Source organism: Petaurus breviceps, unplaced genomic scaffold (assembly GCF_028583685.1).
Source record: "Petaurus breviceps papuanus isolate PSGF00001 unplaced genomic scaffold, PetGlider_PUasm1.0 38, whole genome shotgun sequence".
NCBI classification, from domain to species: domain Eukaryota; kingdom Metazoa; phylum Chordata; class Mammalia; order Diprotodontia; family Petauridae; genus Petaurus; species Petaurus breviceps.
Genome location: NW_027186304.1, coordinates 31298014 through 31314512, shown reverse-complemented (window position 1 = coordinate 31314512; position 16499 = coordinate 31298014). Strand labels below are relative to the sequence as shown.

Genomic DNA, 16499 nt, shown 5'->3' with positions numbered 1-16499 from the left:
GTATGTATGTAATGGTCAGACAGCTGGAAGCCCTGTCTGTTGGTCTGCTGAATTGTGCTGTTTTCCCTGTCTGTATTTTTTGTCTGCTTGTAATTTCTGTTTGTATTCTCTGAAATTCAGGGTGCTGACTTTTCCCCCCAAACTAGGTAAATTATATATGTTTGATTAAAGTAAGATTCTTAACCCTTTTTGAGTTGCTTTCCTTTAGAAAAGCAGATCAAAGAACCTGTGTTAGCAGTCATCCTGGGTATGCTAGGGTGCTTGCTGTTACAAATGGGTGGACAGGAGAGGCAGAGCTGTTTCATGGGTTTTTTTCTTATCACTGTCATATGCCTAGACTTTTGCAGTTGATACTAGGGTGACTATCATTCACATTCTCTGTATTCATCAATACAGACAATCTGTGATATGATGCCAAATGTTGCATCCTGAAACAATCACCTCTTGAGATTGTACCAGCTCATATTTTTGCCCCTTTTTTTGGGGGGGGGGTCTTTTGCCTTTGCCAAAAGCATTAGCTGGACCTCTAGTTTACTTAGGCTAGAATGATTCCAGTGGATAAATATTTTTCTTAACTATTGCCCTGACACGGGGATAATTGAGATTATCTGTTCATAGCAGTCTTTCCCAAAGGAACTTTTCCATACCTCCATATCAGCATCAGAGGCCATTAACCCTTCTGTTCTCTTTTCTCTCTTATAAATGAGCCATCACACGGGCTTGCAGGAATCATGTGCCACAAAGCTGGATGTACTGGAGGAAATCACTCCTTCCCATCTGGCAGCCTTCTCTAACTCACCATCTGCTCATTCATTTCCAGGAGTGAGGGTGTGCTTCCCTTGATCCTGCTTTGACTAATGATGTTTGTCTTGCTGCATCCACTGAAAATGCTGGTACTGAACATAGCAGAAGAAACATATTGTGTAACTATTTGGACAATCCTGTTAGATATTGTGAAATCTCAGTCAAGCCAAGCCTAGAATTTTGTACATCAGTTTCTTTGAAGGGCTTCTCATAACAATTTCTGAGCAAAATCTTTAATCCTATTTCAGCACCCTGGACTCAGGGTGTGGCCACAAATAGACCTAGCTCATCATGAGTCTAGTAGGAAGGGTACCACAAGGTTATGAGATGCTCACGAACAGATACAGAGCTCATCTGTTACCAACTAGTTCTCAGCCACTTCAGCTGACATTGTACGAAGCATTTCAACTTTGGGCTTCCTTTCAGTCAGCTTTCTCAAAAGCACTTGCAGAAAGCATAGTGTATATCAACCAGAGAGTAAATAAACAACTTTAGCATATTAAGTTGAGCTATTTGATTACAGAGAGTAGCAGACAGTAAGTGACCTGAAGACAGGAACAGTATCATTTTTTTTTTTGTCTTTTTGGAGGGGGGAAGGCAGGGAAATTGAGGTTGTGACTTGTTCAAGGTCACACAGCTAGTAAGTGTAAAGTGTCTGAGGCTGGATTTGAACTTGGGTCCTTCTGACTCCAGGGCGGGTACTCTATTCACTGCGCCACATAGCTGCCCCAACAGTACACTTTTAAAGTTCATACATTCCAAGTGTCCAGCACTGTGCTCAGCACATAACTAGCACCTAGCAAGTGTTATACTGAAATGATGCACATTCACAGTGGGCCAGTTTCATGATTTTTTTTCCTTAAGGGGCCGGTTCTTTGTAAATTATTTGTGTGTGTGTGTGTGTGTGTGTGTGTGTGTGTGTGTGTGTGTGAGCCGTTAGCATTTTTTTGTATTTTTTTTTCATTTTTCAAATGCTTTATTAACTTCTGATTTACATCATTCATTTCTGCCAGATTTTGAGTTACAAATTTTCTCCAAAATAACAGTCCCATAGGATATCCCCTCCTCCAATCTGCTCTCTCCCATATCTTCTCCCATACCCCCTCCGACTTCTCCAGTGGATCTCTATGCCCCAGTGCCTGTATATCTTATTTCCCAATTACATGGAAAATAGTATTAATAATAGTATATATATATATGTATATATATATATGTATGTATATATATGTATTTGAATATTTGATTTTATAACTTTGAATTCCAGATTCATTCCCTTCCTCCCTTGTCACCCACCCTTACTGGGAAGATAAGAAGCTCAGTATAGGTTGTACCTGTGTGGCTAATGCAAAACATTAACATAGTAGATATATTGTAAAAGACTGACTATATCTCCCTCCCTCCTATCCCACCTCCCACTTGTTCTATTCTCTGCTTTGATCCCGTCCCTTTTCAAAAGTGAGTGCTTCCAACTTCCCTCCCACCCAGCCTGCCCTCCATTCCATCATCCCCCCTCTCATCCACTTCCCCCCTACTCTCCTGTGTCGTGTGTATTTCATTCCCTCCCCAAGCCAAATTCAATGAGAATAAGGTTGACCCATTCCCTTTTGCCTTCCTATTCTTCCCCTCCAGTGTAACTATTTTCCCTTGCCTCTTCTATATGAGATACTTCACCCCATTCTGTCTCTCCCCATCTCCTCTCATTATATTCCTCTCTCACCTCTTGATTTCACCTTTTAAGTATCATCCCTTGCTATTAAATTGGTCCTGTGCCCTCTATCTATGTATACCTGTAAACATATATACACACATTCACATATGTATTCATATGCCCATATACCCTCTGATATAGACATATATATATATACATACACACACTCACACACACACAAACACACACACACACACACACACACACATATATATATATATATATATATATTTCTATTCCCTTCAACTATTTTCATACTGAGAAAAGTTTCATCAGTTAAAATGATCATTTTTCCATGTAGGAATGTTAATAGTTCAACTTTGATAAGTTCCTTATGGTTTCTTTTCCCTGTTTACCTTCTCATGCTTCTCTTGCTTCTTGTATCTGAATGTCAAATTTTCTATTCAACTCTGGTTTTTTCATCAAGAATGCTTGAAAGTCCTCTATTCCACTGAATAACCATATTTTCTACTGAAACATGATACTCAGTTTTGCTGGGTAGGTGATTCTTGGTTTTAATCCCAACTCCTTTGCCTTCTGGAATATTATATTCTAAGCCCTTCGATCCCTCAGTGTAGAAGCTGCCAGATCCTGTACTATCCTGATTGTGTTTCCACAATATTCAAATTGTTTCTTCCTGGCTGCTTGTAATATTCTCTCCTTGATCTGGGAATTTCAGAACCTGGCTATAATATTCTTGGAGTTTTCTTTTTGGGATCTTTTTCAGGGGATAATTGGTGGATTCTTTCAACCTCTATTTTGCCCTCTGGTTCTAAAACATCAGGGCAGTTTCCCTTGAGAATTTCTTGAAGGATGATTTCTAGGTTTTTTCTTTGATCATGGCTTTTAGGTAGTCCAATAATTTTTAAATGATCTCTCCTGGATCTATTTTCCAGGTCAGTGGTTTTTCCCATGAGATATTTCACATTGCCTTCTATTCTTTGATTTGTTTGGATATGTTTAACAGCATCTTGATTTCTCATAAAGTCATTAGTTTCCATTTGCTCCAGTATAATTCTGAAGGAGGGATTCTCCACAGTGAGTTTTTGAGATTCTTTTTCCATCTGGCAAATTCAGCTTTTTAAGGCATTCTTCTCCTCATTGCTTTTTTGAGCCTCTTTTGCCATTTGAGTTAGTCTGTTTTTTAAGGTGTTATTTTCCTCAGTCAGGCTGTTGACTCTCATTTTGTAATTTTCTTGCATCGTTCTCATTTCTCTTCCCAATTTTTCCTCCACTTCTCTTATCTGCTTCTTAAGGTCCTTTATGGCCTGTATCCAGCTCATATTTTTCTTTGAAGCTTTTGGTGCAGGAGTTCTGACTTTGTTGTCTTCCTCCTGTTCCATGCTTTGCTCCTTTTTGTCCCCAAAATAGGAGTCTAATGTTGGATTGCTTTGCTTGGTTTGCTTCCTTTGCCTGATCATTTTGCCACTCAATTACTTGACTTTTGGGCTTTTTGCCACAGTAGGATTCTGCCTCCAGACAGGGGAGCTTCGTTCCAAATGCTGGGGTTTTCTCAGCTGCCAGAGGTATTAGATATGTGCCCTCTCTGAATCCTCTACATGCTCTGGCCAGCTGGATACACACCCCAGGACCTCCACCCTAGACTGCAATCCAGATCCAAGCAGGTTAAAGCAAGAGTGATTACCCCTCAGACTGGTCGCTTGGTCCCCCTACACTCTGCAGGCTAGGAGCTGAAGCTGCAATGTGGCTGCAGCTATGCCGCAGCAGCTTCTTGCTCTGGGAGAAGCCACGCACTCCCAACTACTGGGTCCCAAAGTCCAGACTGCACTGACCTCTCACTTTGTCCTTAGCATCTATGTGTTGATAAATCTGTAAATGACCACAGCTGCTGCTGATCTGGAGTCCCTCTGGCCAGCGGCTGGTCAGGCCCGCCCTGGGGCTAAAACCTCGGGCAGGCGTGGGGCTGGGCTCAGCTCCCAGAGCTCTGCACTGGCTGATTCCTGGCGGCCTGCCAGGCTGTCCTCAGTGGGAGGTTAGCTTTTCTGTGTCATTTTGTGGGTTCTATAGCTCCAAAGTTTGTTGAGGGATTGGAGGTAGTGGGAGCCGGAGCCACACGGAGATCCTGTTTCTACTCTGTTATCTTGACTCTGCCCCCTTTGTAAGTTATTTCAAGTAAATATTAGTAGGCTTTAGGGGTGGTGCAGTGACTAGAGCACTGGCCCTGGAGACAGGAGGACCTGAGTTCAAATCCGGCTTCAGACACTTAACACTTACTAGCCGTATGACCTTGGGCAAGTTGCTTAACACCACTTACCCTCCAAAAAGTCCTTCCCTTCCCCCCTAAAAAAGGGAAGTATTAGTAGGCTTTTCATAAGAAATGGAAAGATTAGTATATCAGCGTACCAAAAGGATTGGAGCAAATAGACACTGGAAGGCCGAAGATATCATAGTAGGCCAGTCAAGAGGTAGTGAAGGCTCCAAATAGCATGATGACAATAGGAATGGAAAGGGGGGTTTTTGTGTGAGTGAGTGTGATCGTAATGGAATATAAAGATCCCCCTGTATCGGCTTGGTTTTCAAATTGATTGTGTTAAACCCAGAGCTTGTTAATCCCACCTGTGGGATGGACTTGTTGATGTGAAAAGAGAGTCCTGAACTGGGAGGAGCTGGTGACTTAGATTTGGAGAGACAAGAGAGAGGCAGAAGAACTTTTTGGAAGCAGCACCTCGTGGAGGCAGAGAGAGACTGATAGAATTGCTGGGGGCCACTTCGAATTGCCCTGGACTTTTGAGACCTGCCCCCTGAGCTGCCAAGGACTGAGGAGACATGGCTGTTTTGCTGGTACTTTGTCTGTCTGTTTTGATGTTGTTTTGCCAGATTTGTCCACTGGTGAAAGACAGTCCTTTTGTTGAAGAAGTCCTGGAACCTGGCTGTTGGCTAAGAGCTCCTGAGACTGTCCTGCAGACAGAGAGTGAATACTGTCCACTGGTGAAGGACAGTGCTGTTGTTGCAGGGGTCTGGGAACCTTTCTGTTGGTTCAGAAGCCCTGAAGAAGGATTTTCTTGTTGTATGTTTACAGAAATCCTGGGAGAGGGTTTTGCTAATGTTTTCAGGGGTTCTAGGACTGTTCTACAGACAGAGGATGAATTAATGAAGGGACTGGCAATGTATCTTGCGGCCTTGCCAAGCCTTGTCTCCCCAGGAACTAAGATTGCTGAGAACTTGCCTCGTGTCAAGATGAAGAAAAGACCTCCATTTGGGTATTAAGTGCTGTGTTTAAACTTGATGTAACTCTGGGGTAGATTCAGTTGTGATCCAGGGGTGGGGAACTTTTGGCCTTTTTGTGTTCTATGATTGAACAAATGAATGTACTTTACTTATGATTGGAAACCAATCTCCATTTGAGAAGAGGGGCTTTGTGGTGGACTAAATGAAGGTACAGCCTAGGGGTGGAGAAGTATTTAGACCAGGGACTTTGTAATTGATTGAATGAGTGGAAGGTCCTGGGGTGGGGTAGTCCTTGGAGATTATTTCATCACATTTAGTAAATGCTGTATTTGGAATGATGTCATGTTTTGATCTTTGTTCTTGGTTGGTCACTGAATAAAATGGAGAGCACCAATGCTGGTATTCTGAACCTTGGGAAGTTGCCTTTCCTTGGCATTACATTACAGTTAGATAGATAGGAGAGATAAATCGCCAAAGTTCTTTTCCTAAAGAGCGGATCTGACCATGTCACTACCTTACTCAACAAACACCATTATTTCCCTATTGCCTGTAAGATCAAATATCAGCTCCTTTTGGGGGCTTTTGAAGTCCTTCATTTTTTCTCCTTCTGTTCCTATTACTTAGCACACAGTACATGACATAGTAGGCATTTAATAAATGGGTGATTGCTCTTTGGGAGGATGAATTGGTAGTACTTGGCAATTGATAGAATTGAGAGACATTTGGGAATGAGAATTTTAGCTTAGTGACTGGGAGAATGGTGTTGCTATTAAAAAAATTGGGAATTAGAAGGAGCTGTTTTGTAGTGGGGATAGATGATGAATTTGGTTTTCTGCTAAGAGATCCAGCTGGAGATATCCAGTTACCAGGCGAAAATGCTGAGTTTGGTGCCTAGAAAAGATGCCAGAAATGGAGACATAGATTTAGAGGTCATCTACATAGAGGGGACAGTTGAAACCATGGGAGTGACTGGAGAGAGTGAAAGGAGGAAATGATAAAATCAAGGGAGGCAGAAGGTTGGGATAGTGAGGGGACGTGCTATTTTTTAAAAAATATTTTATTTCCCCCTAATTACACAGAAAAACAATTTTTAACATTCATTTTTTTTAAAGTTTTGAGTTCCAAGTTCTATCCTTCCTTCCCTCCCTTCCTCCCTCCTTGAGATAATAAACAATCTGATGTAGGTTATATATGTGAATCATGTCAAAAATTTCCATATTAGTCCTTTTGTGCAAGAAAACTCAAATTAAAAAAAAAAGAAAGAAAGCAAGAAAAATTATATTCAGAGAACATCAGTTCTTTCTGTGGAGATGGATAATATTTTTCATCATGAGTCCTTTGGGATTGTCTTGGATCATGGTATTGCCGAAAAAGCTAAGTCATTTACAGCTGTTCATTGTACAATATTGCTATTCCTGTGTACAATATTTTCCTGGTTCTGCTTATTTAATTTTGTATTCATGTAAGTCTTTCCAGGTTTTTCTGAAATCATTCTGCTCCTCATTTCTTATAGCACAATAGTATTCCCTTACATTCCTATGCCACTACTTGTTCAGCCATTCCCTAATTGATGGGCATCCCCTCAGTTTCCAATTCTTAAACACTACAAAAAAAGCTGCTACAAATATTTTTGTGTAAATAGCTTCTTTCCCCTTTTGGGGGGATCTCTTTGGGATACAGACCTAAAAGTGGTATTACTGGATCAAAGAGTATGTAGTTTTATAGGCCTTTGGGTATAGTTCCGAATTGCTCTCCAGAATGGTTAGATCAGTTAACAACTCCACCAACAATGCCTTAGTGTTCCAGTTTTCCCACATCCCCTCCAATATTTATCATTTTCCTTTTTTGTTATATTAGCTACTTTTATGGAGGACACACCATTTAGATAGCATGATGAAAAAGGGCAGAAGAATAGTTGCCTGAAAGTAAGGAGAAGACAGGAGGATATAGAATCATTGAAGCCAAGGAAAAGGAGTTTTCTAGATGGGGGGGGTGCTGATGTTAACACTGTTCCATATACCACGGTAAGGTTGAAGAGGATGAGGACTGAGGAAAGGCCATTGGGTTTTATAATTAGGAGGTGATCAGAGATTTCTGAGAGCAGTTTAAGTAGAATGAGAGGGACAAACATAAAACAAAGAGTGTCAAAGTGCAAGTAGCTAATGTCGACTAATATTTCTAGGTGCTTGATGGTCAGAGGAAGGAGAAGGATGGGATGATAGACAGATCAAGGAAACAATTTTTTTTTTCCATAGGAAGGCTATGGGAGACTAGAATTAGAAGAAGGGAAGGAGCCAATTGAAAGTAACATTGAAAAGAAAGAGGAGATAAATGCTGGGAATTCTGGAAGAGGGGATGGGGGATATTGTCAAGTGCTCACCTTCAGGTAGAGCAGATATTTTGGAAAAGTAAATAAAACCTCACATAAAGATGGAGTCTTCAAACTCAGGGTTATAAAGTGCTAGCAAACTTGAGTGACTGATGGAGAGCGTTCATTGTGCCCTTTAGAGCATGAAGTTGTGATATTGAAGGGAATAGTTGTCCAGAAGAGAAGGAGATCTGATTGCTAAATGAAGTGCTATCTTTTGAGCCTAGCATTTAAGACTCCCCACAGTCTACTGAAACCCTGCCTTTCCAGCCTTACCTTGTGTGTGTTCTAGCCAAGCAGAACTATTTACTATCCCCTAAATACACTGCCTCATTTTTTGCCTCTATTCCTTTTCTCTGTGAGCCTTGAATGTCTTCCTCATCCCATTATCTTCCTGCTGAAATCCTACCCATCTTGTAAAGCACAACTTATATGCCTCCTATGAGAAACCCTTCCTAATATACTCTCCACCACCCAACTAATGATCTTTGACACTTTACAATTTATTCTTAATTTTGTTTGTGTAATTGTGTAATGTGTGTGTGTGTGTTGTGTATATGGGTTTATGTGTGTTATCTTCCTATGGGGTTGTGAGCTTTCTGAGAGCAGGGACTGTATTTTACTGAACTTTTGTGAAGAAGTGATGGATTATTGCCTAATACAGTGAATATGATGATAATGAACTTGTTGATTTGAAAAGGAAGGAACAAAGCTGGATTAGAGCAGAAAGGAGTCGAAATATGACCCAGAGAACTTTAAGAACATAAATTAGACAGTTGAAGGACATACAAACTCTGGTCTTTCAGGTCAGAATTTGATTGCACTTGTCCAGAGGTCCTAGTTAAATGAGATGTACGTACAGCTTGAAGATGGGGTGTGCAGGTCTGTGGGTCCATGACTGTCTCTTTGGTATCAAGGACAGAACTAGTTATTTTTACCAGTCCGGCGGCTGTTCAGGAACACTTTCTTGGAGTTTAGTTTCAAGGTGGTATTCAAGGGAGGAAAGGGTGGCTCCTTCCTGGCCTAGTACTCAAATCTATTCTGAGTCTAAGAAAAAATGAATCAGGAGATTTTCCCATTTGAAATTCCCTCACTTAGGGATATGAGGACATAATTACACTGAAAGTAGAATGGACAAAGGAATGGCCCCATGGGAGCTGACCTTTTTTAATTTAAAAAAGTTTTATTTTTTTGAAGCATTTTATTATAACATATTAGATACATAGTGACAAACACAAAAACAAATGCCTCACAAAGTAAATGTTCCCAAGCAGTTAAACAAAAACCATCTAAAAGAGTGGTTGTGACTGATAGTACTGTTACTACATAGATATTCCCTGTGTGTAGTTCTGTTATTAACTGCAAACGAGGATTCCTGCTTTAATTTTAATGATTAGATACAAGCACTGTCCATCATATTTAGCCCGAGTTTTACTGAAATTTAGACATGACTCCATTTACATGGTTGTATTCATTGTGTATATAGTGCTTTCAGCCCTGATTTCTTCACTTTGCATCACTTCGTGTCTTTCTGTTTTTCTGAATTCTTCATAGTCATCGTTCCTCACTGCTCTGGAGCTTGCTGTTAAAGCAATAATGAGTTCTGTAGTTGGGCAGTTGAAGTGCTATGGGGTCCTCTGCAGTGTTCATGCAGATATCCTGAGGCTAGGTTCTGAGTGACCCCTCATGCGTCTGGTTCATCACTCGTAACTGCTGGCAAACAGCTGCCACTTCTAAGGGAGAGAATTATAATTCTGGCTTGAGAGAGCCAGAATTTGTTTATGTGGCTCAAGTATGGCATACTTGAGAAGATAACATATTAAACTGCGTGATTGCAAGCCAGCTGTGTTCACTAGCACAGACTCACACCCTAAGGGAGAATGGAACAACCTTCCAAAATTCAAACAGCAGGTAAGGAATCATTGAAATAAATGTGAGAAAATTTCCCCTGTAATATTCATACTACACTAATTTAGAACCTCAACCTCCAGGATTCTGTTAAACCTAAGTCACCAGGGAAAAGTGAAATTGTAGGTCATTTGGGGCTTAATATTTTCTGGCACAGGTGATACTACTGTTACGAGCAGCCTGACAGTAAATAGGGCTAGGGATGGTTAGTTTATTATTATTGAAGTCTAACTAGAAATATGTGGTTGACCCCACAGTAAACAAGCTTTGTTGTTCCTAAAGTATGTGTGTGAGTGTGAGTGTGTGTGTGTGTGCTTGAGGCAAATTGAGTCTTTAATCATGGGCTCCTCCCATCTTTGAGACCTTTTTGTGCTGATCCTGTTCTCTTCCTAATCTCATCTGCCTCCCCAGACCTTTAGAAGTCTGCTTTCTGGGCAGAAGTCAGTGGTAGGGTTGATAGGATTGCAGTACTCTGACTTAAGCAGTATTGAGTATTAAGCCCACTTGTGGATACCACTTTTTAGGAGAGTGACAAGCCAGAGTTCCTTCTGGAAAGGATGTCCCCAGAGAGTAAGGGCTCTTCAAACTGAGCTCTATAAGAATTATGTAAAGACGCTGGAAAGTTCAGCCTGAAGAGAAAACTCAAGGGTGTGGCTGGATAGCTGTCTTTGAATATTTGAAGGTTGAAATAGATTTTAAACTTCTTCCAAAAGGCATAACTAGAACCGTTTGATTGAAGTTATAGGGAGGCAGATTTTGGCTCAATATAAGGAAAAAATGCCCTCATAATTAAAACTGCCCAAATAGGGAACGAGTTTACCTTGGGAGGTAATTACAAGGATACTTACTGTGGGTTTTCTCCTCAGCTGCCCCCTGAAAATAGCTTCCATTATTGCAAGTCTTTCAGAAGAGCATCTGACCAGGATTTTCTAGGGGTGATTCATGTTTCAGGTAGGGGTTGTGGTAGGTCATCTCCCGAGGGCCTGTCCAGCTTTAGGAATCTATTTCTATGTTCCTTTGGCTCTGGCCATATCATCAGAGCTCTGGCTCATAATTAGTTTTCCAATACCCTTTTTCCATTTTAGGTTACTGTTAATCTCTTTTCATTTAGTGTTTCAAAGGGTTGTTGTAAACATCAAATGAGGCAATGAATATGAAAATCCTTTGAAAGCTGGAAATCTGAGTTCAAGTATAAGACTTTTTTCCATTTTTATTTTTGTATTGTTTGGTAAATCTTCCAGAGGGATTAAAAATCTGGATCTCATGGGAAAATACCTAGTGAGAAAAGTAGCTCTACTGCTCTCAGATAGGGGTTTGGTAAATCTCTGCATTTAACTGAGCATTAAATGAAATGTAGTCATTCGTCTATACTACTCTAACTAGAAAATTTCCGGCCATAGGACTGACTTTAGAAGTGACATACGTGGCTTCCCGATGAGCTGGGCCTGGGCAGATTCAGCCCCAGGGAGTGCCTGTTACAGGTTTTCTACTGAGAATAGCCATAGGAAGTCAAAGCCTTTGTGGGAGGCCAGGGCTGAAGCATCTAAGGAGCTGGGCCACTATCAATATTATAGGACACTGTCTTCTAGAACTGAGTAGATGGCTAAGGAAATGAGAACAGATTATCATAGTTTATAAAATTGGAAAGAGTGATCAATCGGACCAGAATTCCCCTACTTTTTTTGTCTTTCATTTGCCTTTCTTTCTTTCTCTCTTTTAGTCTTTTTCTGTAAAAACTAGACCCCAGTGCCTGTTCAATACTTTGATGTAATACTGTGATTTCTCATACTCCAGAGATAAATGCTTCATACATGTCATGTATCTATGTTGTAGAACCTGTAGCAACAAAGGCTTTGACAGTGTGGTAACAATGGAATATCGAACAGTTGAACACTTTGGGAAGATACTAAAAACCCAGAGGGTGTTGGCACAATGGATAGAGCACCAGCTGGGAGTCAGGAAGAACTGAGTTAAAATGTGACCTTAGACACTTACTAGCTGTGTGACTCTGAGCAAGTCACTGAACCCTGTTGGCCTCAGTTTCCTCATCTACAAAATGAGCTGAAGAAGGAATTGGCAAACCACTCAGGTATCTTTGCCAAGAAAACCCCAAGTGGGGTCACAAAGTGTAGGATATGACTGAAATGACTGATCAACAACACTCTGTTATCAGGTACGTTGGTTATTAAGAGAAGGCATTTACCAAATGACTTCTTCAAACCCTTGACCAGAGGTTGTCAGCCAGACTTGGGAAGCAGAGTTTCTTAGATTGATGGGTCATTTTGTAAGTCTCATATTGGAGGGATCACAGCTGGCTCTGTTTCTATCGTAGGCTATTCTTCTATAGGAGGCAACTTTGAAAGGTTCTAGGTTCTTCTTAGAAACAAATAAAACACAGTCATTTGTTTAAAGGCTATACTGTTTCCATTGTCCATGTAAGGAAGGAGAACTGTGGATAAGCTGTGGTTTGTTGATTGACATTCCTAACCCTATCTCTTTCTGCCTCTCCCAATGCTTAGCGGAAGCCCCATCAGAAATAACCCAGCTCATTCCACAGCCACGAACCTCCCCTGAACCATCAAAAGCAGAAGTTCCTGGAGAACCATCACGCCCAAAGACACCTCAGAAGCTTCCAGAATCAAAGGACCCTCTGTCTCCCAAGACTCCTGGGAAACCCTTCCAGCCAGGAATACCTCAGCAGCCTTCACAGTCAAAGACTCCTCTACAGCCATCGCCCCCAGACCAGATGTCACCCCATTCAAAGTTACCTGGGTGGACAGGTTTGCCTTTCCTACCAGGATCTACAGGGGTTATCATGGAGACTGGGGAAGCTGGGCCTCCTGGGAAAATGGTAATGTCAGGAAGAGGCTTGCCCAATGGTGTAGATGGCCAGGACAGTCGATGGCCCATCCCTAGCTCTGAAGGATATGCTGGAGCCCCAGGTGAGTCATGAATTAGGTCTGCGCTCTAATCTATTCAGTGCAGGGGCTCTTTAACTTTTTTGTGTGTCCTGGAGCCCCCCTGACAGGCTAGCGAAGCCTAGGGACCCCTGCTCATAATCATGTTTTTTAAATGCATAACATGAAATACACTGGATTACAAAGGAAACCAAGCCAGGTAAAGAACCCCTAGTTTAGAGTTTTTGACCCATAGAATGTCAGTGGAAAGGAAAGATCCCTGGGTCCAATCTTCTCATATGATAAATAAGGAAAATGAGGACCAGAGTGGTGAAAGCCTTAAGTAACACAACACCCAAGTAGTGGAGGTGGGATGAGAATCTAGATCTCCTAACCAGATAGCTGGTCTATGTCCTCAGTCTCTTAACACAGGTAGAAAGTTCATGCTATTGGTTCCAAAAGGGGACCAGTGAGAACACCAGTGGGGAAGCAGTTCTAAGGACACACTCTCCTGCGGTGTCAACAGCATCAGTTTCCTGGGGAAAAGGAAACACATTCTTATCATTTTCTCCATCAGGGTGACAGGGAACACTAAACTAACTTAGGTAGAGAAAAAACTTCAGAGCCCTCGGAATGGAGAACCATATTTTTTAAAGAAAGATATTTACTAATATAACAATAATATTTTTTTTGTATCACCAACAATCCTCTCTGTATCTTTTCCCCCTCCTGTAGACTTATCCCTTATGACAAAGACATTTTTTTTTCCTTTTTGGAGGGGGGAGGGCAGGGCAATTGGGGCTAAGTGACTTGCCCAAGGTCACACAGCTACTAAGTGTCTGAGGCTGGATTTGAACTTAGGTCCTCCTGACTCCAGGGCCAGTGCTCTATTCACTGCACCACCTAGCTGCCCCAAAGACATATTTTTTAAAAAAGAGAAAAGAAATTCAACAAAACCCACCAATTTATTGAAAAAAAAAATTTGACTTTATATGCAGCATTCCACATCTGCTAATCCTGTCTTCTACAAGGGAGTGGGGTGTAAGCTCAGTAATAGAGTCTGTGGTTCAAAAGGTATGTTTTAGTCCCTTTTAGAGTTAGATTCCTGTCTAAGGAACCCACATTGATGACACCACAGGCCTTATAAAGTATTATTATAGTTCTTGTTTTTACCATCTCAGAATCTCCCCCTGATAACTTTCCTATTGTCTGCAGAACCTTGGAATCTAACTCTGAAAGCCCAAGGAAGTTATTGGGAATGCTGGGGTAGATGGAAAGCCATTATGCTGGGCCTGAGACAAGCATGCTTTGCTGTTAGTGTGCATAAATCATAAAGAGAAAAACATTGTTGTTTCTATCAGTGACATGGGAATCCACATATTATCAGCTGGTTATGTATTAGGATTTTGTGTAACATTTGACAATTTTTGCTTTGCAGGATACCCTAAACCACCATCTCCTGTGGAATCACCAGGTAATAGTGGGTAGCAGAGTGTATATATGTTATCCCGTGAGATCCTCACAGCAAGCCTGTTTCTGGGGCCTGGTCCTTTTCTGCCCAGCTTAAGTAGATAGAAGGAGTCTGTTGCAGGTGGTGGTCAAACTTTGCTTCTCAGCAGGATGGAATGAATTCCTGAGATAGAGAACTTGACTTCATAAATCTTTCTGGCTCTTTTACATCCCAGAGCCCGTGTATGCGTGGGTCTGCCACAAACCTGTCATGTTAAGACTTTATGGGTCTCAGACTGAGTCATGTTTTACAGCTGGATCTGTGCAGAACTGGCGTTCCAGAATCTACCTACCCAGATTCCTCAGCTCCCAAACTCTTGCCTTCAAAGGCATTCTGCAACACATGACACTAATCTGATAACTCTCTAGGACATTGTTAGTGGTTGCTGTTTCAAGTTGGAAGAAAAGTGGTATTGCCCCTTAGAAACTTGCAGAATGGCTCTGTGAATAAGACAGAAATGGAAGAGATTTTTGAGATCTAGTTCAACCTTCTTACTTCAACCTAGGAAACTAGTGGATCAGAATGGGGAAAATGACTTGCCCAGGGTCACAGACAGGAAGTGACCAGAGGCAGCTCTTTCCTCTTTATCATCCTGTTCTCATCTCCCGCCCCACCCTCGGGTCACCCCCAAACAGACAATGTAGCAGCCTGGGAATGGGAAGGAACACCCCAGCCCAAAGAGCTCTGACAAATCAGTTTCATTTCCTCTGTTTTAGGGATCCCTACTGCCTCTCTGGTGTCATTTTCTGCTGGTCTGACTCAGAAACCTTTTCCTAGTGAAGCGGGTGTGGTCCTCTTCAATAAAGTGCTTGTGAATGATGGAGAATTTTACGACCCAAACACTGGTAAACTTTTGGGGGAAGTAGAGTTGGGGTGATGAGGCAGTATGGATACCTCTTGGTTTCAGCCCCCTCTCACATGTTCTGTTTTATAGCCCTCTTGACCCCAAAGTGTTGGGGAACCCTCCCAATCTGCATAGTATATTTGGGTTCATAAGTCCCATGATGGCATCCTGTCTAGGAGAGATTGGCAGCTCCACCAGGTGTAGAAGCCAAGGGCTCAAGAGGGTCAGGATTGCATAATTTGTATTCTTCCCAACATTGATGTTTTTAAAAAAGAAACTCACATGCAGCAAAATATGATGTGCTTTAGGGGTCTGGAGACCAATATGCAATAACATTTTCTTGTTATGAGATCACCATACTTGTCCTCAGAATTCACTGGTCAATAGGATCTTCTTGGCACTGCTCTCCACTCTCCTCCCACAGGCCCCTCATCCATAGGAGTCACCAGAGGTTTCCTTGTTTATCTCTATCTGACACTCAGTAAGCGTGCACCATGTGCTTTGCACTGATTTGGACATAAAGAGACACTCTGCTCAGTTTCCCTTCCAATTCTGTGTGTTATTCAACGAAAAGGAAAAAAAAAAGATGGCAGGAAACCAAATTCTCTTCTTAATGGGGATGGGAACTCTCCATGTTGTATGCTGTCAACATAACTTTAGACAAGAATCACACTATCCTCATCCTCCTGGGTGTGCAGTTAACCAAAGGAGGGATGTTATTGGCTTCCTTTAGGTGGGAACAGCCTGCCTTCTGATTCCAAGCCCCGTGGCCCGAGGCTCCCGGCCCTGTTCTGGAACTTCTCTTTATCACCAAACTCTGAGGCCTTCCCACCTGCGGCGTGAGCGTGCTGAGCTCAGGGAAAATGAAGGGAATTCTCTCTGATAGTCCATCTGATTAATTAGTATTAGTACTTCTTCTTTTACCTGGGACATTGGGAACAACAGAAGAATGGAAGAAAATAAATTGAAAACATTAGGGAGCAATTGAAAAAAATACAAGGAGTTCTTGGCAGCATGCCTAGAGAAGACTTTTTAAAAAATCGGAAAAAGTCATTTTCTGAAAGGTCTTAGACCTTTTATTGTAAGGTCTAGGGAAGACAGACAATACAACCTAACCAACATTTATTAAGTGTCTGCCATGTGGGGAAAACAAAACAAAACTTCTAGGTGCTAGAAGAGATACCTAAGTTTTGTATTTCCTATTTGTTCATATATATATGTGTGTGTGTGTGTGTGTGTGTGTGTGTGTGTGTGTGTGTGTGTGTGTGTGT

The 16499-nt window shown here is 41.6% G+C and overlaps 1 protein-coding gene across 1 annotated transcript in view; it reads left to right on the top strand.

The window, feature by feature from the left end:
• The window catches only part of EMILIN2 (elastin microfibril interfacer 2), a 67426-nt gene that overhangs the window by 46063 nt on the left and 4864 nt on the right, over positions 1 to 16499 (top strand). The window contains exons 5-7 of the mRNA XM_069099716.1: positions 12497 to 12919; positions 14313 to 14348; positions 15101 to 15229. Of these exons, the coding sequence (XP_068955817.1) occupies positions 12497 to 12919; positions 14313 to 14348; positions 15101 to 15229 (588 nt within the window). The remainder of the gene's footprint in view (positions 1 to 12496; positions 12920 to 14312; positions 14349 to 15100; positions 15230 to 16499) is intronic.